Raw genomic sequence first — 25,323 nt, 5'->3', positions numbered from 1 at the left:
GTCAGGCAGCATCTCAGGAGAGAAGGAATGGGTGGCGTTTCGGGTCGAGACCCTTCTTCAGACTGATTGTCAGGGGGGCGGGACAAAGGAAGGATATAGGTGGAGACAGGAAGATAGAGGGAGAACTGGGAAGGGGGAGGGGAAAAGAGGGAAGATTTGGGAAGTGGCCCTAATCTTGGTCAATTCAATCAGGGGGCTCTTCTTTCTAATGGCTGCAGATGGATGGAGTGGGGGCTTTCACCTCTTTAAGGCCCCTCGGTGCCTCAGTTGATGCTGTCCCTTCTCCACTGTGAACCTGGTGGTAGTAAATCTGTTTCTGTCCTCCATGAATGTGCAGGAAACCCGACCTGGTAAAACAAGTGTGGAGCAGAGGAGACACCTAAAATCAGAAGATAGTGTGGCTCCACCTGAGGAAAGTCCTAACATGCACAGTTTCATTTCCTTGCATGGAGGCCGACAGTGCTGATTTTTCCAAACTACCACTGAAAGTATTGATTTAATTTAACCACGGAGAATATTATACTGTCGTATCAAGTAAGGACTTTCATCTGTGAATATCAGCGCTCAAAAATATATTTTTCTGATTGACTTAAAAACTTTTCATAAAATTTGGGGATTGATTATTTAAAGTTTTTAGGAAGTGCATCACTGTAATGGAAGTCCATGCAAAGCCCACAACTGCTATACTTCTCCTCTGCTGATCATTTGGGAAGGAGCTCCCTCCATCACAACCACTGACCATAATCTGAGGACGTTGTGGGAAACCAGAGAGGAAATTGTGGGGAAATTTACAAGTCGTCTTTAAATACAGGAGAGGTGCCAGAAGACTGGAGGGCGGCAAATGTTGTGCCTCGAATCAAGAAGGGCTGCAGGGAAAATGCTGGGAACTATGGGCCGGTGAGCTTAACATCTGTAGTTGGAAAGTTACTAGAGAGTATTCTGAGGGACAGGATATACAGGTATTTAGACGGACAAGGGCTGATTAGCGATAGTCAGCATGGTTTTGTACGTGGGAGATTGTGTCTCACAAATCTGATCGAGTGTTTTGAAAATGTGACCAAAAAGGTTGATGAGGGCAGAGCTGTAGATGTTATGTACATGGATTTCAGCAAAGCATTGGACAAGGTTCCACATGGTAGGCTGTTCTGGCAGGTTAGATCGCATGGGATTCACGGAGAGATTGCTGAATTGATAGAAAACTTGATTCATGGAAAGAAGCAGAGGTAATGGTGGAAGGTTGCTTCTCGGACTGGAGGCCTGTGACTAGTGGTATTCAATTGAATTGAATTGAATTGAATAAATGTTATTAGCCAAATATGTATACATGCAAGGAATTTGCCTTGGTGTTTTGCTCGCAAGTAACAACATGATATACAGTAGACAATTAAAAATAAAACATTATAATTTGAACATGTGAAGGATGAAATAAAATACCAGAGTACAAGGAGGCTACAGACTTTTGATTGTTGAGTAGAGCTACTACTCGCGGAAAAAAGCTGTTTTTATGTCTGGATGTGGCGGCTTTAACAAGCCGGAGTCGCCTTCCAGAGGGAAGTGCTTCAAAGAGTTCGTGGCCAGGGTGAGAGGGGTCAGGAATGATCTTACCCCGTTCTTTTCCTGGCCCTTGAAGTGTACAGTTCGACGATGGGGGAAAGGTTGCAGCCAACAACCTTCTCAGCTGATCGAATGATGCACTGCAGCCTCCGGATGTCGTGCTTGGTGGCTGAGCCAAACCAGACCATGATGGAGAAGGTGAGGATGGACTCAATGATAGCAGTATAGAATTGGACCATCATTGCCTGTGGCAGATTGTGTTTCCTCAGCTGCCGCAGGAAGTACATCCTCTGTTGGGCCTTTTTGACTGTGGAGTCGATGGTGGCCCCCCATTTAAGGTCCCTGGAGATGATGGTTCCAAGGAACTTAAATGACTGCACAGATGTGACTGTGGTGTTGTTGATGGTGAGTGGGGGGAGGGGAGGGGGAGCTCTCCTAAAGACTACAATCAATTCCACCGTCTTAAGAGCATTGAGCTCCAGGTTGTTGTGATGGCACCAGGACGCCAGCTGTGTCACTACCCGTCTGTAGGCAGATTCCTCCCCATCCTGCTATGAGGTTTCAGGGTGACTTGGACAGGCTGTGTGAATGGGTGGAGGCATGGCAGGTGCAGTTTAATGTGGATAAGTGTGAGGTTATCCACTTTTGTGGTAAGAATAGGAAGGTAGATTATTATCTGAATGGTGTCAAGTTAGGAAAAGGGGACGTACAACGAGATCTGGGTGTTCTAGTGCATCAGTCACTGAAAGGAAGCATGCAGGTACAGCAGGCAGTGAAGAAAGACAATGGAATGTTTGCCTTCATAACAAGAGGAGTTGAGTATAGGAGCAAAGTGGTCCTTCTACAGTTGTACAGGGCACTAGTGAGACCGCACCTGGAGTACTGTGTGCAGTTTTGGTCTCCAAATTTGGGTGTCCTAGTGTATCAGTCACTGAAAGGAAGCATGCAGGTACAGCAGGCTGTGAAGAAAGCCAATGGAATGTTGGCCTTCATAACAAGAGGAGTTGAGTATAGGAGCAAAGAGGTCCTTCTACAGTTGTACAGGGCCCTAGTGAGACCGCACCTGGAGTACTGTGTGCAGTTTTGGTCTCCAAATTTGAGGAAGCATATTCTTGCTATTGAGAGCGTGCAGCATAGGTTTACTAGGTTAATTCCCGGAATGGCGGGACTGTCGTATATTGAAAGACTGGAGTGACTAGGCTTGTATACACTGGAATTTAGAAGGATGAGAGGGGATCTTATTGAAACATATAAGATTATTAAGGGGTTGGACATGTTAGAGGCAGGAAACATGTTCCCAATGTTGGGGGAGTCCAGAACCAGGGGCCACAGTTTAAGAATAAGGGATAGGCCATTTAGAATGGAGATGAGGAAAAAAAATTTCAGTCAGAGAGTTGTAAATCTGTGGAATTCTCTGCCTCAGAAGGCAGTGGGGGCCAGTTCTCTGAATGCTTTCAAGAGAGAGCTAGATAGAGCTCTTAAGGATATCGGAGTTAGGGGATATGGGGAGAAGGCAGGAACGGGGTACTGATTGAGAATGATCAGCCATGATCACATTGAATGGTGGTGCTTTCTCGAAGGGCCGAATGACCTACTCCTGCACCTATTGTCTATTGTCTATTGTGCCACTTGTTCGGCACAGAGCTTGAGGGTAGAGGGGGGTTCAGGGTTCGGTGCTGGGCCCGTTACTGTTTGTCATCTACATCAATGATTTGGATGAGAGCATACAGGGCAAGATTAGCAAGTTTGCTGATGATACAAAAGTGGGTGGTTTTGCAGATAGTGAAGATGGTTCTGAAATATTGCAGCAGGATCTTGATCAATTGTGCAGGTTTGCCGAGGATTGGTTGATGGAATTCAATACCGTACAGTGAAATGTGAGTTGTTGCATTTTGGGAAGTCCAACACGGGCAGGTCCTACACAGTGAATGGTAGGGCTTTGGGGAGTGTTGTAGAGCAGAGGGATCTAGGAGTGCAGGTGCATGGTTCCTTAAAGGTAGAGTCACAAGTAGACAAGGTGGTCAAAAAGGCTTTTGGCACATTGGCCTTCACCAGTCAGAGTATTGAGAAGAAAAGTTGGGAGGTCATGTTGCAGTTGTATAAGACGTTGGTGAGGCCGCATTTAGAGTATTGCGTTGTTTTGGGCAGCATGTTAGAGGAAAGATTTTGGCAAGCTGGAAAGGCTTCAGAGAAAATTTATGAGGATGTTGCCAGGACTAGAGAATCTGAGCTGTAGGGAGAGGTTGAGTAGGCTGGGACTCTGTTCCTTGGAGTGCAAGAGGATGAGGGGTGATCTTATAGAGGTGTATAAAGTCATGAAAGGAATAAATCGGATAGATGCACAGAATCTGTTGCCCAGAGTAGGTGAATCAAGGACCAGACGATGTAGGTTTAAGGTGAAGTGGAAAAGATTTAACAAAGCTTGGTGGGTGTATGAAACAAGCTGCCAGAGGAGGTATTTGAGGCTGGTTCTATCCCAACATTTAAGAAACATTTGGACAGGTACATGGATAGGACAGGCTTGGAGGGATATGGCCCAACTGCAGGCATGTGGGACTGGTGTAGTTGGGACATGTTGGCCGGTGTGGGCAAGTTGGGCCAAAGAGCCTGTTTCCACTCTATGCCTCATTGTAAAAGGCTACCATAGTCAAGAAGGAAAATATGGCAAAGGTAATCTTCACACAGAAGATTACCTTCACCCCGGGCAATAGATGATCAGTGAGGCAGAGATGGCAGCACGTTGTGAATGCCAGGCATGTCTGTAGCATCCTGAGCATTGTGGTATTCAGTTGGCAGACGCTCAGTGCACTAGATCATTGTCAGAGTAAGAATCTTATGCTTTCATCTGCTTCAATGTACTTTACTCCTTGTTTTTTTGTGATAATTGTGTGACCAATGTGCTCAGAATCCACTTTTGATCAGTAGAATGAAAGGCATGGTGGCACAGTGGTAGAGTAGCTGCCTTACAGCTCCAGAGAGCTGGGTTTGATCCTGACTACGGGTGCTGTCTGTATGGAGTTTGTACTTTCTTCCGGTGACCTGCGTGGGTTTTCTCCGTGATCATCAGTTTCCTCGCATGCTCCAAATACATACAGGTTTGTAGGTTAATTGGTTTGGTAAAAGCGTGTGTAGGATAGTGTTAGTGTGCGGGGAAGGCTTGTCGGCACGGACTCGGTGGGCCGAAGGGCCTGTTTCCACGCTGTATCTCAAAACTAAACTGAACTAAATGTTATAAAATCAGTCTTGTAGCATTATTCACGTGTCTGACCCTGCATTAAGGTCAGATGCACTACCGCAGATTGTGCACAGAAATAATCACACGCACAATCTGAGTGAAATTGTTGATGTAATTACAACAATGTTATTTTTCCATGGCATTCCACCCTGCTCAATAGGAATGCGTTGATATTTAACCTCCATTTCTAATTCAAATAATCTAGTATTTAAATGGTGAGATTACCAGGATTGAGAAATTTGGAGACTGATTTAATCCTTGGAAATATGGAATTGACCCAGATTGTAAATGCCAAAGTAAGATACCAAAGATACCTTTATATTACGCTTGACATTTGCTCCACTGTAATCTCTTTCGATTTTCATCTATCAGACTAATGCAGTTTAGATGCACACTACATACACAGCCTGGCATTTTTTCATCATGCAGTTAAGGGCACCATTGCATTCGATATATCAAAAATTAATTGCAAGTTATCTTTCTGTGACAATCTCTGATGGACGTCAAAAGCATTAGGTTGATTGGTTCAAGTGGGTGAGAATTAGGTTGTTTATTGAAACTTACCAGAAACCAATAGATTATAAATCTTAGAACGGGAAAATCAATTGCCTTTTTTTATTCCTGTCTACATACATAACAAACTTACTGAAGCTGACTATATTTCCCAGCTTTTAATGTTTTTTGACACATAAAGGGTCACCAGCACATAGTTAAAAGTTAATGAGTACATTCAGTATTCATTTAGGAGATTTCTCTGCAAACATCGATGACCTGACAGAGGTTCGTGATATCGCATCATGGGAAGCTAATTTTCTTTTTTTATATAACTATATTTTTGAAAGGTATCATTGTGCAGTGAATTAGACAGTTATTTAGCCATGGTTCTAGGCTTTTGATATTTTCTAACAAACTAAAATTCTTGCAAGCAGGCTTCAATGTAGATGCAATGGTATGTAAGTTCTGTAACCATATTGGATCTTGTCTGATGCTGGGCAGGTGCTCATGTGTATCGCTGACCCTGAAACATCCTGGCAGTCACTGACACCTCACCTTTGTCAGAGGCTTCAAGACTCTGGATGTGGAGAGAATGTTAGCGCAGCGGCACGGTAGCGCAGCGATAGAGTTGCTGCTTTACAGCGAATGCAGCGCCGGAGACTCAGGTTCGATCCTGACTACGGGTGCTGCACTGTAAGGAGTTTGTACGTTCTCCCCGTGACCTGCGTGGGTTTTCTCCGAAATCTTCGGTTTCCTCCCACACTCCAAAGACGTACAGGTATGTAGGTTAATTGGCTGGGTAAATGTAAAAATTGTCCCTAGTGGGTGTAGGATAGTGTTAATGTACGGGGATCGCTGGGCGGCACGGACTTGGTGGGCCGAAAAGGCCTGTTTCCGGCTGTATATATATGATATGAAGAGGCCAGATAAATGAGATGAGGGGGAATTTCTTTAGTCCGAGGTGGAACTAATCTGTGGAATCTGTGGAATCCATTGGCACAGAAGGCCGAGGAGGCCGTCAATGGATATTTTTGAGGTAGGGATTGGTAGATTCGTGATTAGTAAGGGTGCCAAGGGTTATGGGGAGACGGCAGGAGAATGGGGTTGAGAGGTAAAGATAATTCTGCCATGATTGAATGGCGGAGTAAACTTGATGGCCTAATTCAGCTCTTACCCCTTATGAACTTTGAACTTTTTTTAAGTTTCTCTCTGTCAGGCATATTTAACAAAATATTCAAATAGATTTAACCTTTTTTTAGATTTGACCATTATAAAAGAAAGAAATATTATTAAGGCAATGAAAACAAAATATGAATAAATGGAATTAAAGCTCACTGATACATTAACAGATGATTATAAAATTATCATGTTCTTTATAAAAAAACAAAATAACATGCACAAAACACAAAGTGCTGCAGTGACTGAGCAAGTCACTCTGCAGCCTCATAGCATCCTCCTCGCAGCTCACACTGCCACCCAGCTTTGTGTCATCCACAAACTTGGAGATGTTACATTTAATTCCTTCGTCTAAATCGTTAATATATATTGTAGATAACTGGTGTCCCAGCACTGAGCCTTGCAGCACCCCACTTGTCACAGCAGTCCATGTGTAGGAAGGAACTGCAGACGCTGGTTTACACCGAAGATAGACACAAAATGCTGGAATAACTCAGCGGGTCTGGCAACATCTCTGGAGTAAAGGTGTCGGTGATGTCTCGTGTCGGAGGCCTTCTTCAAACTGCAAGTGTTTTATGTCTGTCCACTCTGTTCATTTTGGATTCTAATGCTAGGAACATTCCAGATAAATGTACACCCCCCTCAGATTAGATAAATGGCTCATCCATGTTTTAGAACTTTCTGAGAAGAACATTGAGTTCCCTCTAGGAGCTGAAAGTTTACGTTGTATTTTTCAGGAAAGTTTAAAGAGCACGCCGTCGTGCAGAGCCAGCATGGAAGTGTGTATGAATGCCTCCCGTGCAGGAACGGATGCAGCTCATGTCAAGATGACAGCCCCTGCCATGCAGAGGAGGACAAATACCTGCGGATTGCCATTATCGCATTCCAAACGTTCTGCATGTTGTTGGATTTCATCGCTATGCTGGTGGTCTACAACTTCCGCAGGTGCAAGGTAAATGTTTAGACACCTCAACGATGCATTTGTGCTGTTGGTTGATGCTTTACTTTGGATTTTGGCGATGAATTGTTGCAGGAAGATGCATGCCGCAGCAAGCATCTTTATGCAGTGCTTGCAGATCCACTTGCAAACATAGGTGTGGGAACCAACAGCTGAAACATTCAATAGGAGACAATTTAATCCAATTATCACTGTCAGGAATATATTTAGAAACAACCAATTTCTAAGGGACTGTTTTACAATGCAGCACCATTGAGCGGTTTACTCAACCTCAGGGCTGCGTGCTCAGCCTCCTCTACTCACACTATACACATAACCCTGTAGTGGGACACAGTTCCAACTCTATCTTTAAATTCGCCAATGTTGTTGGGTGAATTATGGATAATGATAAGTCAGAGCAGAGGAGGGAGATCGGTCGGCTAATTGAATGGTACTAGAACAACAACCTTGGTCTCAACATCAGTAATACCAAGGAACTGATTGTTGACTTTAGAAGGGGAAGACCGAAGATCCACAAACCTGTCTTCATTGATAGGTCGGTGGGGGAGATAGTCAAAGAACTGAAGGTCTGCCTTGGACCCAGCACATTGAAGCAATCAGAAAGAAAGCCATCAATGCCTCGACTTCCTTGGAAGATTGAGGAGATTTGGTATGTCAACGAATACTCTCTTTGAACTTCTACAGGTGTACAGTAGAGAGCATACTGACTGGTTGCTTCACGGCCTAGTTTAGCAACACAAATGCCCAGGAATGAAGAAGACTGCAAAAAGTGGTTAACATTGCCCAGTCCATCACAGGTACTGGCCTCCCCACCATTGAAGGGATCTATAGGAGGTGCTGTCTTAAAAAGGCAGCCAGCATCATCAGAGACCCACACCACCCTGGCCATGCTCCCATTTCACTCCTGCCTTTGGAAAGAAATTATAGGAGTCTGAAAACTGTAGCTTCAGGTTCAAAACAGCTTCTCCCAATAACCATCAGGCTATCGAACGCTACAAACTCAAACTAAACAATGAACTACTTTGGTTGCACTAGGTGTTTGGGGTTTGTTTTGTTTTGCACTATATTGTCTTTTATTATTGAACGTTTTTTTTTGTTATTTGTTTTATTATATAATCTATTGAGTACTGTGTTTACAAACCTGTTGTGTGGCTGCAAATAAAAATGTCATTGTCCCGTTTCAATACATATGACAATAAAACACTCTTGACTCTCTTGAATGCTGGGCAGAAAACTGGAAATTGCGTTAGTGATTCCTTCCAAAATGAGTCCACTTGGATGATTCCACGTGAAGGCCAATCACATATTTTTTTGCAGGGTAATGCAAGGGCCATATTTAACAGATTTAAAAAAATCTAATTATTGCTCTCTTATTCTTGCTGGGTCATATTATTAACTTATACAAATGCACATAAAAAGATCCAGAACCTAGAAAATCTGTTGATAAGAAAGGCCAATTAAGTTTTCTGAAGTCTTAGAGTCACACAACATTAAAATAGATCTTTCAATCCAACGCACACACCGACACGGTTGTCCCATCCACGATTGTACATCCTGGCTGCATTTGGACCATATCCCTCCACACCTATCCCTTAAACCTATGTTCTCTGGTTCTTGATTCGCCTGCTCTGGGTAAAAGACTCTGAGAATCGACTTTGTCTATTCCTTTCACAATCTTATATACTTCTAGAAGATAGAAACATAGAAAATAGGTGCAGGAGTAGGCCATTCGGCCCTTCGAGCCTGCACCGCCATTCAATATGATCATGGCTGATCATCCAGCTCAGTAACCTGTACCTGCCTTCTCGCCATACCCCCTGATCCCTTTAGCCACAAGGGCCACATCTAACTCCCTCTTAAATATAGCCAATGAACTGGCCTCAACTTCCTTGTGTGGCAGAGAATTCCACAGACTCACCACTCTCTGTGTGAAGAAATGTTTTCTCATCTCGGTCCTAAAAGACTTCCCCCTTATCCTTAAGCTGTGACCCCTGGTTCTGGACTTCCCCAACATCGGGGACAATCTTCCTGCATCTAGCCTCTCCAACCCCTTACGAATTTTATATGTTTCAATAAGGTCCCCCCTCAGTCTTCTAAATTCCAGCGAGTATAACCCAAGTCTATCCAGTCTTTCTTCATATGAAAGTCCTGCCATCCCAGGGATCAATCTGGTGAACCTTCTCTGTACTCCCTCTAAGGCTAGAATGTCTTTCCTCAGATTAGGAGACCAAAACTGCACACAATACTCCAGGTGCAGTCTCACCAAGGCCCTGTACAACTGCAGCAGAACCTCCCTGCTCCTATACTCAAATCCTCTTGCTATGAATGCTAACATACCATTCGCTTTCTTCACTGCCTGCTGCACCTGCACGCTTGCTTTCAATGACTGGTGCACCATGACACCCAGGTCACGTTGCATCTCCCCTTTTCCTAATTGGCCACCATTCATTCAAGATCACCCCTCATCCTCCTGCACTCCAGGGGATAAAGTCCTAGCCTGCCCAACCTCTGCCTGTAGCTTAGGTCTTCAAATCCTGGCAACATCCTTATAAATCTCTGCACTCATCCTCATAAATCTTCCCTGCACTGAAGATTTAGTTCTGTTTCTATCCAGATGTCACTCTGGCCTCGCTGAGATCATCTGAAGATCGTAGGTTCAAAACTCTAACCCTGAATTTGAGTACAGAATCTTTTCTGGCAGCATTAAAAAGTCTTTGACAGTCAAATATGCATTTAATTAGGCAAAGTAAAAGTGTAGTGTGCAGAATATTGTAGGGCATTGGCCTCTAAAGAGAGTCATTTTTTTGAGTGCGTTAAGAACAGATGGGGGATATAATTTGCGATGCTGATACCAATACATCCTTAAATAGTAGACATGTATTTCTGTGTGCACTGAATTGTGGAATTTTCTATGCAGAAATGACTGAATGAGCAAGATAAGCAAGAAAGAAGGGGGAGTTTCAATTCCCTTTATACTTTGCATTTTGCAGAAACTGGGCAGTGTGGGAGTTAAAGCATCTTAGTTTTATATTCATTCCTGCTTCCGGGTAATATCTAACGCCTACAGTTAATAAATTTAGATCTTAATGCAAAGAATTGACCGTGGTTCCATTTTAATTAAATTATTGCTCTTGGAGACAGGATCCATTTAAGGATTAAACTTCTAGATGAAGGCTCACCTGGAAAGTCAAAACACCTGATACACTGGGCTCTCCCACTCTCTGCCTCCCCCTTGCTGCTCAGCGTGCCTGAGTGTCAATATACAGCTTCTGGATCTCCTGATTTTCAGCCACTAATATCTATTCAGCATTTCGATGCGCCATTAACCATTGATATCCACCATTTAATAGGAACATGAGGAGCAACTTTTTCACTTAGAGGGTGGTGAGTATATGGGATGAACTACCAGAAGAGGAAAGTCTGGGACGGAACTGCAGATGCTGGTTTAAACAGATAATTAACGCAAAATGCTGGAGTAACTCAGTGGGACAGGTAGTATCTCTGGGAAGAAATGAATGGGTGACGTTTCGGGTCGAGACCTTTCTTCAGACCCAGAAGGTCTGAAGAAGGGTCTCGACCCGAATCATCACCCATTCCGTCTCTCCAGAGATGCTGCCTGTCTCACTGAGTTATTCCAGCATTTTGTGTCTATCTATCAGAAGAGGTAGTTGAGGCAAGTACTATAGCAGCATTTAAAGGACAATTGGGCAGGAACGTGGATAGAAAAGATTTAGAAGGATATGAGCCAAATATGAGCAAATGGGACTAGCTTAGACGGGGTATCTTAGTTAGCATGGATATGTACCTAGGTACGTTTCGACCCAAAACATCACCCATTCCTTCTTCCCAGAGATGCTACCTGTTCTGCTGAGTTACATCATCATATCATCATCATATATATACAGCCAGAAACAGGCCTTTTCGGCCCTCCAAGTCCGTGCCGCCCAGCGATCCCCGTACATTAACACTATCCTACACCCACTAGGGACAATTTTTACATTTACCCAGCCAATTAACCTACATACCTGTACGTCTTTGGAGTGTGGGAGGAAACCGAAGATCTCGGAGAAAACCCACGCAGGCCACGGGGAGAACGTACAAACTCCTTACAGTGCAGCACCTGTAGTCAGGATCGAACCTGAGTCTCCGGCGCTGCATTCGCTGTAAAGCAGCAACTCTACCGCTGCGCTACCGTGCCGCCCACTTTTTGCATTTTGCATTTTTTTCGGTACACGGTGCATGTGACAATAAAGTTTCATTGAATTGAATCCCTCACTCTGCCATTACTATCAAGCCAAAGGTCAATGAGAAGTGCCAATCTGCTGAAGTTTCAGGATATGACTACTTAGATTAAATGATCATGCTTCTGAGAGGATTCTTGGACATGGAGAGTATTGCATGCAGTTTCATTATGCGTTGTATTAAAATGTCCAGGGTGCAGCCATTTTATCTGAGACTGCAGCTGTGCGCAACCTTATGCTGGCAGTGTACATAAAACTATTATGCCTGCCCAATTAAAGGCCCTCAGAGGCAGCACTGTGGTAAGAGGGCACGGCAGAGAGACACACAGAAGAAAATGGGTAGCTTGTTAGTTTGCAAAGATTAGCAGTTAGAAATGCTCTCCTGCCATGAATTTGTTTACTGCGAAGAGCTATTTAACCTGCTAAGATGTCATAAATTTGCGCATTTACTTTGGCAACTTTTATGCAGACTGAAACAAATCTTCCTCATGCATTCTCAGGTATAGACCACGGTTGGTCTTGCAATGGTGCACTGGTTTTATCCATCACACTGCATTGCCAATACTGTTCATTACTGGTCTACCAGACAGATAAGGTAAAAATGTTAATCAGAACTATCCAAAGAGACGAACATGGAAAATTACTCAGCTCTATAAACCTGCTCCACCATTCAATGAGCATGTCTGATCTAATCAGAATCTCAATTTCTCTTAAATGGTGACTCTTTACTTTTAAACAAGGATTCCTAGTTCTAGAGTCTGCTTTAAAAGGAAACATCTTAAGGTGATATTTTTCATCAGGACTATCCATGGCTAGGAACATAGAAAGCCACTCGGCTCCTCAAACCTGCTCCACCATTCAACAAGAGCCTGTCTGATCTAATCATACTCTCAGTTTCACACTCCTCCTTTTATCAGTTATTTATTATAGATAGATGCTTTATTGTCACATGTCTGTGAAGGTACAGTGAAATTCTTTGTTTTTTTGCATACACAGTACACAAAAGATTCGCCACCAGGCACCAACAATGTTACAAAGTAGCCTTAAATATTGCTGGCCCATTCTTTGCCCCCCCCCTCCTCCCCCAAAAAATTATCCCCTTATTTATTAGGAATGTCTCTAACTCTGGTCTTAAAATGTTCTGGGACTAAGCCTCCTCTATCCTTTGATGAAGAGAATACCAAAGACTCATAACCTTTTGAGAGAGAGAAAAGAATGACATCACCTTTCTCTTAAGTGGCTCTTAACATTAAAACAAGGATTCCTAGTTCTCGAATCTGATATCAAATAAAACATCCTCTCCACATCCATCCTTTTAAGATCTCTCAGGACGTTGAATATTGCAATCATGTTGTTACCTCACATTCGTTGAAACTCCTGCGGATACAAGGCTAGCCTATTCAACCTTGTCTCACAAGAGAAACCTTGATAAATCAGTTTTGTCGTGCTTCCAATATCTTTTTCATTTTTTCCCCTAAATGAACGGATCAATACTGTACACTGTATTTAACACTTATTCTCACCAATGCCCAATATACCAGAAGCAGAAACCACCTATTTTCGTATTCAATTTGCACTCACAATAAATGATAACATTCTCCTTGCTTTTCAAATTACTTGCAGTATCTCAAAGAATAGATTTAAAGGTCACTAATCTATTTTAAGCTCCATAATTTATTTGCGATATATCTATAATTCGGCCTGAAGCCAGAGAGCAATCCCTCAGCAGGTCTCACCTGATGCACTGCTAGTCACCTTGATGAAAATCCAGTGTTCTGCACTTCATGCTGCGAGTTTGATCATAAGAGGCAGAACAAGCGACATTTTTAGATTTTTTAGATTTAGAGATACAGTGCAGAAACAGGCCCTTCGGCCCACCGGGTCCGCGCCGCCCAGCGATCCCCGCACATTAACACTATCCTACACCCACTAGGGACAATTTGTACATTTGCCCAGCCAATTAACCTACAAACCTGTACGTCTTTGGAGTGTGGGAGGAAACCGAAGATCTTGGAGAAAACCCACGCAGGTCACGGGGAGAACGTACAAACTCCGTACAGTATAGCACCCGTAGTCAGGATCGAACCTGAGTCTCCGGCGCTGCATTCGCTGTAAGGCAGCAACTCTACCGCTGCGCCACCGTGCCGACATATTTGTCACTTCTCTCCTGTTGGAGCCATTTATGTTTAGACTAGCTACTGTTGGCATATTATATAATTTTGTCTAGATATATCTTGCCGTTCTATTTTGGACACTTGGGGGCGGTCATTAGATGCACGGGGTGGTGTATATATATGGGCATAAGGGACAGGGAGTAGTAGACACAGGGAGGGAGAGCATACAGTTCTCACCAGACCTGGACAGATCAACGACTGGACAGACCTGAGACCTGGGACCAGACCTGAGACAGAGCCGCCAGCTACAATTTGTATGCGAAATAAGTAAAGCCTGGTATGTTCATCTCCTTGTTTGTACAACTACTTCAATAAACAAACAATTAAACTGGAAATAACGACTGGAAGATCTGTTCTGTTGGGTCTGCGTAAGATCACTCCTACTCCCTGTGTAGTAATGGCAATTGGAAAAGAAGTCTCTGGAAAAGACAGAACGTTGCAATTACACTCCTTTGTGAAGGGAATGTTATGCTGCGATGGCTATTTGGCAATTTGGCTTTAAATCTATTTAATTACCATGTAAAGGCAGTTTTCCGACTTTTCCAATGACTTCTTTTCCAATTCTTTTCCCTATATGAATGCATCATGCACTTCTTTACTATCGTTTTCCAGTCTTAGATATGAAACAGTAATGTAGCCACTTTCGCTGGCGTCTGAAAAGTGGTGCAACTGTGCATATCTGATTTGACCAAAGCTTGTGGGCTTCATGCACCGGTCCACTTAAAACTCCGCAATCTTGGTGAGATCTGCTAGTCATCCTGTCCATCGCTGAGAGAAGGTTTGGGGTATGTTTTCATCCCATCCAAGTTTTTCCTTGCAGAGCTCCTGCATAATCAGCTTGGCTGGCAGAGTAAATGGTGCTAGAAATCCTAAAGGGTCGTATATAGAGCCAACCACGGACAAGATGCCACGTCTAGTGTATGGTTGTTCCTGTGCAGTAATTCTGAACTTGAACACATCTGTTTCAACACACCAGCGCAATCCCAGTGCTCTTTCCATTGGCAGATTGTCTTTGTATAAGGGGTAGGCCATTTAGAACGGTAGGCCATTTAGAACGGAGATGAGGAAAAACCTTTTCAGTCAGAGTTGTGAATCTGTGGAATTCTCTGCCTCAGAAGGCAGTGGAGGCCTATTCTCTGAATGCATTGAAGAGAGAGCTAGATAGAGCTCTTAAGGATAGCGGAGTCAGGGGGTATGGGGAGAAGGCGGGAACGGGGTACTGATTGAGAATGATCAGCCATGATCACATTGAATGGCGGTGCTGGCTCGAATGGCCAAATGGCCTCCTCCTGCACCTATTGTCTATTGTTTAAGTCGAACTCCTTGGTCACTTTGGTTCTGTTTTCTTGTGGAATGGATGCCAATGCAGCACGGCTGTTGGCAACTTTCCGACTTTTCCTGTGACTTGTTTTCCAGTTGCCATTACTACACAGGGAATAGGGGTGATTTTACGCAGACCCAACAGAACAGATTTTCCAGCAGTTTTTTCCAGTTTAATTAGTTGTTTATTGAAGTAGTCGTACAAACAAGGAGATGAACATACAAGGCTTTACTTATTTCGCATACAAGTCATAGCTGGCTGCTCTGCCCCAGGTCTGGTCTCAGGTCTTTGCAGTTGATGCTCCGTCCAGGTCTGGTAAAAAACTGTATGTTCTCCCTCCCTGTTGTCTGGCCAGTCCCTTTTGCCCATATTTACACCACCCTGTACATCTAATGACCGCCTGACTACGGGTGCTGTACTGTACGGAGTTTGTACGTTCTCCCCATGACCTGCGTGGGTTTTCTCCGAGATCTTCGGTTTCCTCCCACACTCCAAAGACGTACAGGTTTGTAGGTTAATTGGCTGGGCAAATGTAAAAATTGTCCCTAGTGGGTGTAGGATAGTGTTGATGTGCGGGGATTGCTGGGCGGCGCGGACCCGGTGGGCTGAAGGGCCTGTTTCTGCGCTGTATCTCTAAATCTAAAATCTAAAATCTAAATCTAAAATCTAAGTGTGAAAAAGCACACCTCCAGACTTAGGGACAGTTTCTTCCCAGCAATAATCAGGCAACTGAACCATCCGACCACAACTAGAGAGCACTTCTGAACTACTATCTGCCTCATTGGAGACCCTCAGACTATCTTTGATCGGACTTAGAATGGAATTAGATTTAGCTCTTAGGGCTAAAGGAATCAAGGGATGTGGGGAAAAAGCCGGAACGGGTGCTGATTTTGGATGATCAGCCATAATCATATTGAATGGCGGTGCTGGCTCGAAAGGCCGAATGGCCCACTCCTGCACCTATTTTCTATGTTTGTTTTCTGGCCTTATCTTGCACTAAAATGTTATTCCCCTTTTCATGTGACTGTGCATTGTGAATGGCTCGATGGTAATCATGTATTGTCTTTCTGCTGACTGGTTAGCATGCATCAAAAGCTTTTCACTGGACCTCGGTCGGTACATGTGACGAAAAACTAAACTCAAACTAAACTCAATTCAAATGATCTTTGTCCTGATTAAAAAAAAAAAGTTCTTCTCGATATATTTTTAAAATTCCACTCCCTTTATGTCTTTCACTCTGTCTGCGTCACTATCTTTCCTCCTTTGTGTCGTTCCTTCCAAACCTACCTTTTTCTTCTTGTGCAGCCTTGTCAACATTTGTTTGGTAACATTTCAATGAAGTGCCTTGAGGCACTTTATTATGTTAAAAGCAGCATATAATTACAAGCCATTGACCTTGTATGATGGCATGAGTTCAGTTTATTCATCTGCAGCCAGAGCATATTATTGGCCCTGAGGAGGGAATGACAAATATGTAGGAGGGAATTTTGTACTTCACCCGTACCCTATATCTGACTTTACTCAGATAGGCACAGGCACAAAATAAAACAGCTCATAGATCAGTGGTGAGTCTATCCAACAAGTCGGTTTAATACAGGCCTTAGTGGCCTTCAGTGGCCTCCATAATGTTTGGGGCGAAGATCCGTCATTTATTTATTTGCCTCTGTACTCCACAATTTGAGATTTGTAAAAAAAAAATCACATGTGGTTAAAGTGCACATTGTCAGATTTTAATAAAGGCCATTTTCATACATTTTGGTTTCACCATGTAGTAATTACAGCAGTGATTATACATCGTTCCCCCCATTTCAGGGCACTATAATGTTTGGGAGACAGCAATGTCATGCAAATGAAAGTAGTCATGTTTAGTATTTTGTTGCATATCCTTAGCATGCAATGACTGCTTGAAGTCTGCGATTCATGGACATCACCAGTTGCTGGGTGTTTTCTCTGGTGATGCTCTGCCAGGCCCGTATTGCAGCCATCGTTAGCTTATGCTTGTTTTGGGGGCTAGTCCCCTTCAGTTTTTTTCTCTTCAGCATATAAAAGGCATGCTCAATTGGGTTCAGATCGGGTAATTGATTTGGCCACTCAAGAATTGACCATTTTTTAGCTTTGAAAAACTCCTTTGGTGCTTTAGCAGTATGTTTGGGATCATTGTCTTGCTGTAGAATGAACTGCCGGCCAATGAGTTTTGAGGCATTTGTTTGAACCTGAGCAGATAAGATGTGTCTGTACTCTTCAGAATTCATTATGCTACTACCATCAGCAGTTGCATCATCAATGAAGATAAGTGAGCCAGTACCTTCAGCAGCCATACTTGCCCAGGCCATATCACCCCCACCACCGTGTTTCACATATGAGGTGCTATGCTTTGGATCTTGGGCAGTCCCTTCTCTCCTCCATACTTTGCTCTTGCCATCACATTGATACAAGTTAACATTCGTCTCATCTGTCCATAAGACCTTTTTCCAGAACTGTGGTTGCTCTTTTAAGTACTTCTTGGCAAACTCTAACCTGGTCATCCTATTTTTGTGGCTAAGCAGTGGTTTGCATCTTGCAGTGTAGCCTCTGTATTTCTGTTCATGAAGTCTTCTGTGGACAGTGGACATTGACGATTCCTGGAGCTGGATAGAGCTCTTAAGGATAGCGGAGTGAGGGGGTATGGGGAGAAGGCAGGAACGGGGTACTGATTGAGAATGATCAGCCATGATCACATTGAATGGCGGTGCTGGCTCGAAGGGCCGAATGGCCTCCTCCTGCTCCTATTGTCTATTGTCTATTCCACACCTGAATCTTGAAGAGTGTTTCTGATCTGTCGGACAGGTGTTTGGGGATTTTTCTTTATTATAGAGAGAATTCTTCTGTCATCAGCTGTGGATGTCTTCCTTGGCCTGCCAGTCCCTTTGCAATTAGTAAGCTCACCAGTGCTCCCTTTCCTCTTAATGATGTTCCAAACAGTTGATTTTGGTAAGCCTAAGGTTTGGCTGATGTCTCTAACAGTTTTATTCTTGTTTCTCAGTCTCATAATGGCTTATTTGACTTTCATTGGCACAACTTTGGTCCTCATGTTGATAAACAGCAATAAAAGTTTCCAAAGGCGATGGAAAGACTGGAGGAAAGACTAGGTGCTGAGTGCTCTCTTATACCTGCATTAAGGAGGCAATTAAATACACCTGAGCAATTACAAACGGCTGTGAAACCATATGTCCCAAACATTATGGTGCCCTGAAATGGGGGGACGATGTATAAACACAGCTGTAATTTCTACATGGTGAAACCAAAATGTATTAAAAATACCCTTTAATAAAATATGACAATGTGCACTTTAACCACATGTGATTTTTTCTATTACAAATCTCAAATTGTGGAGTACAGAGGCAAAGAAATAAATGATGGGTCTTTGTCCTGAACATTATGGAGGGCACTGTACATCAGGAAGCAGTGTGAGCAAGCTCAAACTACTTCAAAATCCTACTTTCTTATACCCTCATGACACAATTGTTACCTATGGAGTTGAAATAAACAATCATTAATCAATGTCTCACAAAGTTAACTTTAATCTTGCGTTCCCTGTTGTTTAGAAATCTCCTTCCCATGTATCTAACATATAGATATCATAAATGTTCAGGTTTTCCTCGCCAAAGTGGTCCCCTCGTAACAGAGGTCATTTGTTAACCTTTGGGAGACTTGCCTGCTGAACAGTGACCAAGAGCAGCTGTAATGCAAGATTGCAACAGATAAGAACTTAGTCAGAACTGCAAAGGAATATCCCCCCTCCTGACTGATAAGGAAGCCTGCTTCTCAGCAGAATGTTTCAGCCTTAGCTATTTTAACTACATTCTGTGAGCTCCAGGATTAAGCAAACTATAACCTACTCATCTTCCTTACAATTATCAAAATTCCCAACAACAAAATATAACAATTAAAAAAGCTGAAAATGAAACTAAAAAGCAAGCTGGTCGGTTGGATGGCACTGAAGGGAAAAGGTAAGACTGGCATGAGTTCACTGAAGGGTAAAGGACAACGTGAAGGAACGTGACAATTTTGGAGCTTCCAGTGGCAGATATAATTGCAATGTGATGTAGTTTGTTCTTCGAAAGAAATGATGAAAGATATCATCTTCGTGCCCTGAAGCTGCAGCCCTGATCCAACAGATTTTATTTCACCAATTCTTTCCTTTGTGATGGGAATGGCACGCTTGGTCAGGCAATTTACAAATAGCCTTCATATTCACTTTACAGTTGTACTCTGACATGCCACTTAATTTCTAACATACTTCTCATTGCCGTGGTTAAGTATTTGAGCACAAAGCAATGTTTTCTTTTCCTTTCATTGTCTGCCCCTTAAGGTAATGAATTATTAGTTTGAATTCTGGCAACATGCAAAAAGCGTGCATTAAAGTAAGCCTACTGGGTCCAAATGTCATTTATATTCAGTAAGGAATCTGAACAACAGGACCATGAATAATGCAGCAAGGAAGTACTGTATGACAAGCTAATCAGCACAAGTACTAAAACAGCACTAACAGCAACTTATATGGAGCCTTTTAATCTTGAAAAAAATCATTCCGAGCTGCTTAAAAGGAACATTATCACATAACATCTGAGCTGGCTAAGGAATTATTGGGGCAGATGCTCAAAAGCTTGGCAGAAGTGGGAGATTTAAGAGTGACTTTACAGAGCAAAGAGTGTCATGATACTAAGGAGAGATTCTGAGGATGAAAGCTTCTGCCAGTTGAAGGAACAACAGAGGCAGAGTAATTAAAATAGGGGATGCAAAGGAGACCAAATTTGAGGAGAAGGGAGACTTTTTCACCGTGCTCAATGTTTGGGCAATTCATGACATAGCTTTCAGATGAATGTGTTTTGTCACTTTATTCAATGTCCGCAATGTATTCTGACGCAATCATTATAATTACCTAAATCTTGTCCCTTGTCTAGTCTTATAGTTCGGGATACACAGATCGGAAAGGTGCCAAGTGTAGTTTCATGCCAAGAGGGCATGGAAACAGGCCCTTTGGCCCACCAAGTCTACACTAACCATCAATCACCCATTTAAACTACACAAAACTAATCCAATTTTATTCCCTCTGTATTGCTATTAATTCCTTCCCATATACTACCATGCATCTACACCATTGGGGCAATTTACAGCGGCCAATGAACCTACCAACCCACAAGGGTTGTGGAGGAAACTGGAGCACCCACAGGAAAGCTACACGGTCGCAGGAAGAACATGCAAGCTCCATAGACACAGTACCCGAGGTCAGGATTGAGCCTGGGGTCCGGTACTGTGAAGCAGTGGCTCAATGAGCTGCACCACCGTGCTGCCCCAAAACCATCATGGCTGGATAAGAAATTCAGGATCTCAGTACTTTTGGGCCAGGAAAATGTGAAATCAGCCTTTGATTGCAATCTAAGAATAGTTTCAGGAAGAAACGCACATTCAGACCAAGTTCAACTGTGAATAAACTCCTGGTGCTTTGTAGTTCTGTTGACCCCAGGCAGACGGGCAGCATATAATTGATCTGCCACTGCAAGGCAGAATTAAATCTCAGATCACATATGGGGCCAGCATTAAAATCACCTTCAATTGGGAAACTACCCTATTAGGGGCGGTAAGATAGCGCAGAGGTAGAGTTGCAGCTTTACAGCACCAGAGAACCGGGCTCGATCCTGACTAAGGGGTGCTTGTCTGTACGGAGCTTCCATGCTGTCTCCTCGTGACCTGTGTGGGTTTTCTCCGGGATCTCTGGTTGCCTCCCATACTCCAAACATGTACAGGTTTGTAGGTTAATCGGCTTGGTATAATTGTAAATTGTCCCTAGGATGTGTAGGATAGTGTTAATGTCCAGGGTCTGCATGGACTCGGTGGGCTGAAGGACCTGTTTTCATGTTGTATCTCTAAACTTCTAAATCTCTAAACTAAACACCCATGACCGAGGGGCCTAAGAAATCTCTAAACTAAATTAGACTAAAGTAAACTAGAGGTGAATTGGCTGAAGGTTTCTGCCTCGAATAGAACTCGGCCCCACCTGAGATACAGTGCCCTCCATAATGTTTGGGACAAAGACCCATCATTTATTTATTTGCCTCTGTACTCCACAATTTGAGGTTTGTAATAGAAAAAAATCACATGTGGTTGAAGTGCACAATGTCAGATTTTAATAAAAGCCATTCTTATATATTTTGGTTTCACCATGTAGAAATTACAGCAGTGTTTATACATAGTCCCGCCATTTCAGGGCACCATAATGTTTGGGACACAGCAATGTCATGTAAATTAAGTTAGTCATGTTTAGTATTTTGCTGCATATCCTTTGCATGCAATGACTGCTTGAAGTCTGCGATTCATGGACATCACCAGTTGCTGGTTGTCTTCTCTGGTGATGCTCTGCCAGTATTGCAGCCATCTTTAGCCTCTGCTTGTTTTGGGGGCCTTCTTTGCCCAGATGTTAAATCAGTGAGGTCAAATGCAATATGGTTCATTATAATGGTCACATCTACAGATTAAAAAGGATTGCACCTGATTTTCATGCAATTCTGCTGGCTGGTCTAAACAGGCATAAATCAAGACTGGAAGTTGAGGCACAGCAGAAAATTGTCCACCATGTTGTAATGTTTTGAATAATTGAAATCTAATCGCTCCCCTGTAACCTGTACTGCATTTCTTATTTCTTGGAACTCATTTAAGACGATGGCATAGACCACTTTATAAACTGAAAACTTTACACAATTCTGTGTTCCCAATATGCTGAGCTAGGAGCATGACTGAAAATCAGATGGGATGTAGTTTTAAAATTTAATTAGAGAAGAAATTGATGGTTTCAGGGTTTCCTCGAGCCCCAATTATCTATACTGATCGCTTATATTTACACCCTTATTTGTGTATGGTCACAGACTAATGAGCTTGCCAGGGAATTTGAATCTGAGGAGATACTGGCAAATAAGGGCCATGAACGGGAATAATTTCATTTGAAACTTAGTAACTTTGCTTTCCACCTGCAAAAAATTCAACATGGTTCCTGACTCCTCAACTTGCTTTACAATTCTTCACTACAGACTGAAACTAATGAATAAAGTTGGCATGACATATGAGTGCTAAATAAATTATGATCACCAGGCATGTAAAATTAATACCATTTTTGGAAGCTAATTCAATTACTTGTGCAGGAATCAGCTTTATTGAAAGGAAAAATTATTATTGTAATGTGCAGTATTACAAATTAAATTTCAGTCTCCTTCGTGATGGGGGAAGGAAAGAGAGTAGTGGAGATTAGGCTAATGAGCAATGATTTTTGAGGAGAGACAGATGATGATTATTGTTATTACTGTTTCACCTAAACAACTGTCTTTTCTCCATATTAGCTGGTTCCAACCTCCCCATACCTTTCATGTTAACAACGCGCTGAAAAAATTGATGATGACTGCTCAAAGTGGCTGCTCTACTCTTCCTCTGACTTCACAATTTGCAACAGTTCAATCTTTAGTTTCACACCCTTCTTCACATCTCTGGCCTTTGTTCAACCATCCGCTTATCAAAGACCCTCTCACCTGCCTTCACCTAGTACCTGTCACGCTTTGTCCTGCCCATCCTCTCTTCTAGCTTTCCCGTCCCCTACAATCAGTCCGAAGAAGTGTCCCAACCCGAAACGTCACCTATCCATGTTCTCCAAGGATGCTGCCTGACTTGTTGCGTTACTCCAGCACTTTGCGTTTTTGTTTGTAAACCAGTATCTGCAGTTCCTTGTTTCGACACAATGACTGCACCACTCTGCAGCTAAATAAGTGTACAAAATCATGGGAGGAATAGATCGGGTAGACGCACAGTCTTTTGCCCAGATTAGAGGAATCGAGGACCAGAGAACATAGGTTTAAAGTGAGGGGGGAAAGATTGAATAGGAACCTGAGGGGTACCTTTTTCACACAAAGGGTGATAAGTATATGGAACGAGCTTCTGGAGGAGGTAGTTGGGGCAGGTACTATTGCAATGTTTAAGAAACATTTAGACAGGTACATGGATAGGACAGGTTTAGAAGGATATGGACTAAATGCAGGTAGGTTGGACTCGTGTAGATGGAACATGTTGGCCGGTATGTGAAAGTTAGGCTGTAAGACTCTATGGCTCTATAAATAACTTAATTACAAATTAGGCACTGACTGCACAGGGGCTCTGCTTTGCTTCCAGTATTGGTCCACAGAATGACATCCAGTCACAAATAGGCACAACACAACCAATCAAAGACCAGTTTCCTGATTGGATTTGAATTATTTTTGCTTGTTAAAGCGATTTGCTAAAGAGCAGCCAATTATCCAAAGCATTTGGGAATGTTGAAATGTGTCTAATCTGTGCTCTGAAATATTTTTTGTCTGACACTTTTCCTGTGTGCAATACTTGCTGCTTGTTGTATGAAATAAAGTTATTTATTTTCTGTTACGTGGATAAAATGCAACAGTAGGAATTTGCTTCTGCAGCAAGTGCTTCCTGCAATGAGACGATTTTCCGAATTTTCAGAAAGAGAGGTGTTCACTTTTTATAAACCATGCCCTTTATATTTCAATCTGATCATCTGGATGGTGACTGGCCCAATCAACATACCAGCTATGTATGGACTTTGAATCAGTTCAGTGCATAAACTTTTAAAACTTACCTTTCACTGACAAATGTAGAACTTTAAGATTTCTAGTTTGATTTTTAGCTCATCTAATGCACAAGAATGAGCTTGAAGGAGCCAATCTGCATTGGGTTAATGTTGATAGACACAAAAAACTGGGGTAACTCCGTGGGACAGACAGCATCTCTGGAGAGAAGGAATGGAGATGCTTTGGGTCTTGACCCTTCTTCAGAAGAAGGGTCTGAAGTAGGGTCTTGACCCGAAATGTCTCCATTCCTTCTCTCCAGAGATGCTGCCTGTCTCGCGAGTTACTCCAGCTTTTTGTGTCTATCTTCGGTTTAAACCAGCATCTGCAGTTCCTTCCTACACATTGTTAATCACTTTAATTGAATCCAAGGAAGCTAGAATTCAACATCAAGCCTTTGTACTAATGTAGACTAAATGGGCCAGTGAAACTAAGTTCCTGCCCGACAATCAAAGCCTCCCATGTAAGTGTGATTTTGAAAGAAGCTGGGGAATATGACTTTCTATGCAAATTAATTTCCTTATAATACAATCTCACCGTGCACAACCTTTGAAGGCTGGTATTCCCCCTCTGTTCCAGCATTGTATTTTTACACTTGCTTTTTGCTCTGGCTGATTACCTTTTCTGTTGACTTCACTGCAAAAGTATTTTTGGGAGGGTGTTAAATGGGCTGTTAGTCTGTTATTGCTGTCGCTTGGACCGGGGCCAATTTCGTTTGAGTTTGTTAACACTCTCGTGCTACGTATTTCTACATATATTTAAAATGTATTCTGATCCTCGGGGCAATGGCACGTCATTTTTCTTGCTCAATGGATCTTGAACTTTTTGATACATTTTCAAAAAGGCAATTTGATTAATCCAGCTTCTTTTGAAACGCACATTTCTGGTCATGAATAACAAATGAAGAAATCAATAGAAATAAAGTAAAATGGAAAATCTAATAACTTCATGGAAAATTCACAGTCCCTTTGGAACAGCATAATGAATGTGATCTCTCAGTTTAGCATTTCCTTTGAATTAAAATGTTTTAAATAAGTTATTAATTTGCATATGGTGCTATTGTATTATTTTTTTAAATGATCCTGACTATATGAAGCTACTATGTGAAATCTTTTCATTCTTTCAGAGCATCAGAGCATCAGGACTGGTGTTGTTGGAGACGATTCTCTTTGGAGCTTTACTCTTGTATTTTCCAGTAAGTGTTTAATGATTTATATTCAAGCCTATGATTCAGTGTAAACTCTGTAAGAAGGATTTTGATCTATAGACCCATTTATGCCCAAAAATAATGCTAATGAAATAGTGTGCCTGGAGTCACGTTTAGTGCCAGCATTCATCTGATTTATGGCAAACTACCTGAATGTTGATGCAGTCCAAACAAAATTGGCATCGCATTTACATCCATTCTCGTCCTTTATTGATTATATCCTCTCACTGTGCTGTATTATTTCTTAGGTGGTACCACAAGTCTTTGTTCGGCAGTGAATGCAAATAAGCTTTCAAACCATAAATTTTGTGTAATCATAT

The 25,323-nt window shown here is 42.5% G+C and overlaps 1 protein-coding gene across 1 annotated transcript in view; it reads left to right on the top strand.

The window, feature by feature from the left end:
- Positions 1–25,323, top strand: part of gpr158a (G protein-coupled receptor 158a) — a 445,865-nt gene that overhangs the window by 257,666 nt on the left and 162,876 nt on the right. Inside the window, exons 4-5 of the mRNA XM_078416117.1 lie at positions 7,198–7,412; positions 24,923–24,991. Of these exons, the coding sequence (XP_078272243.1) occupies positions 7,198–7,412; positions 24,923–24,991 (284 nt within the window). The remainder of the gene's footprint in view (positions 1–7,197; positions 7,413–24,922; positions 24,992–25,323) is intronic.

Source organism: Rhinoraja longicauda, chromosome 2 (assembly GCF_053455715.1).
Source record: "Rhinoraja longicauda isolate Sanriku21f chromosome 2, sRhiLon1.1, whole genome shotgun sequence".
Classification (NCBI taxonomy): domain Eukaryota; kingdom Metazoa; phylum Chordata; class Chondrichthyes; order Rajiformes; family Arhynchobatidae; genus Rhinoraja; species Rhinoraja longicauda.
This window is presented reverse-complemented; position numbering and strand designations above follow the sequence as displayed.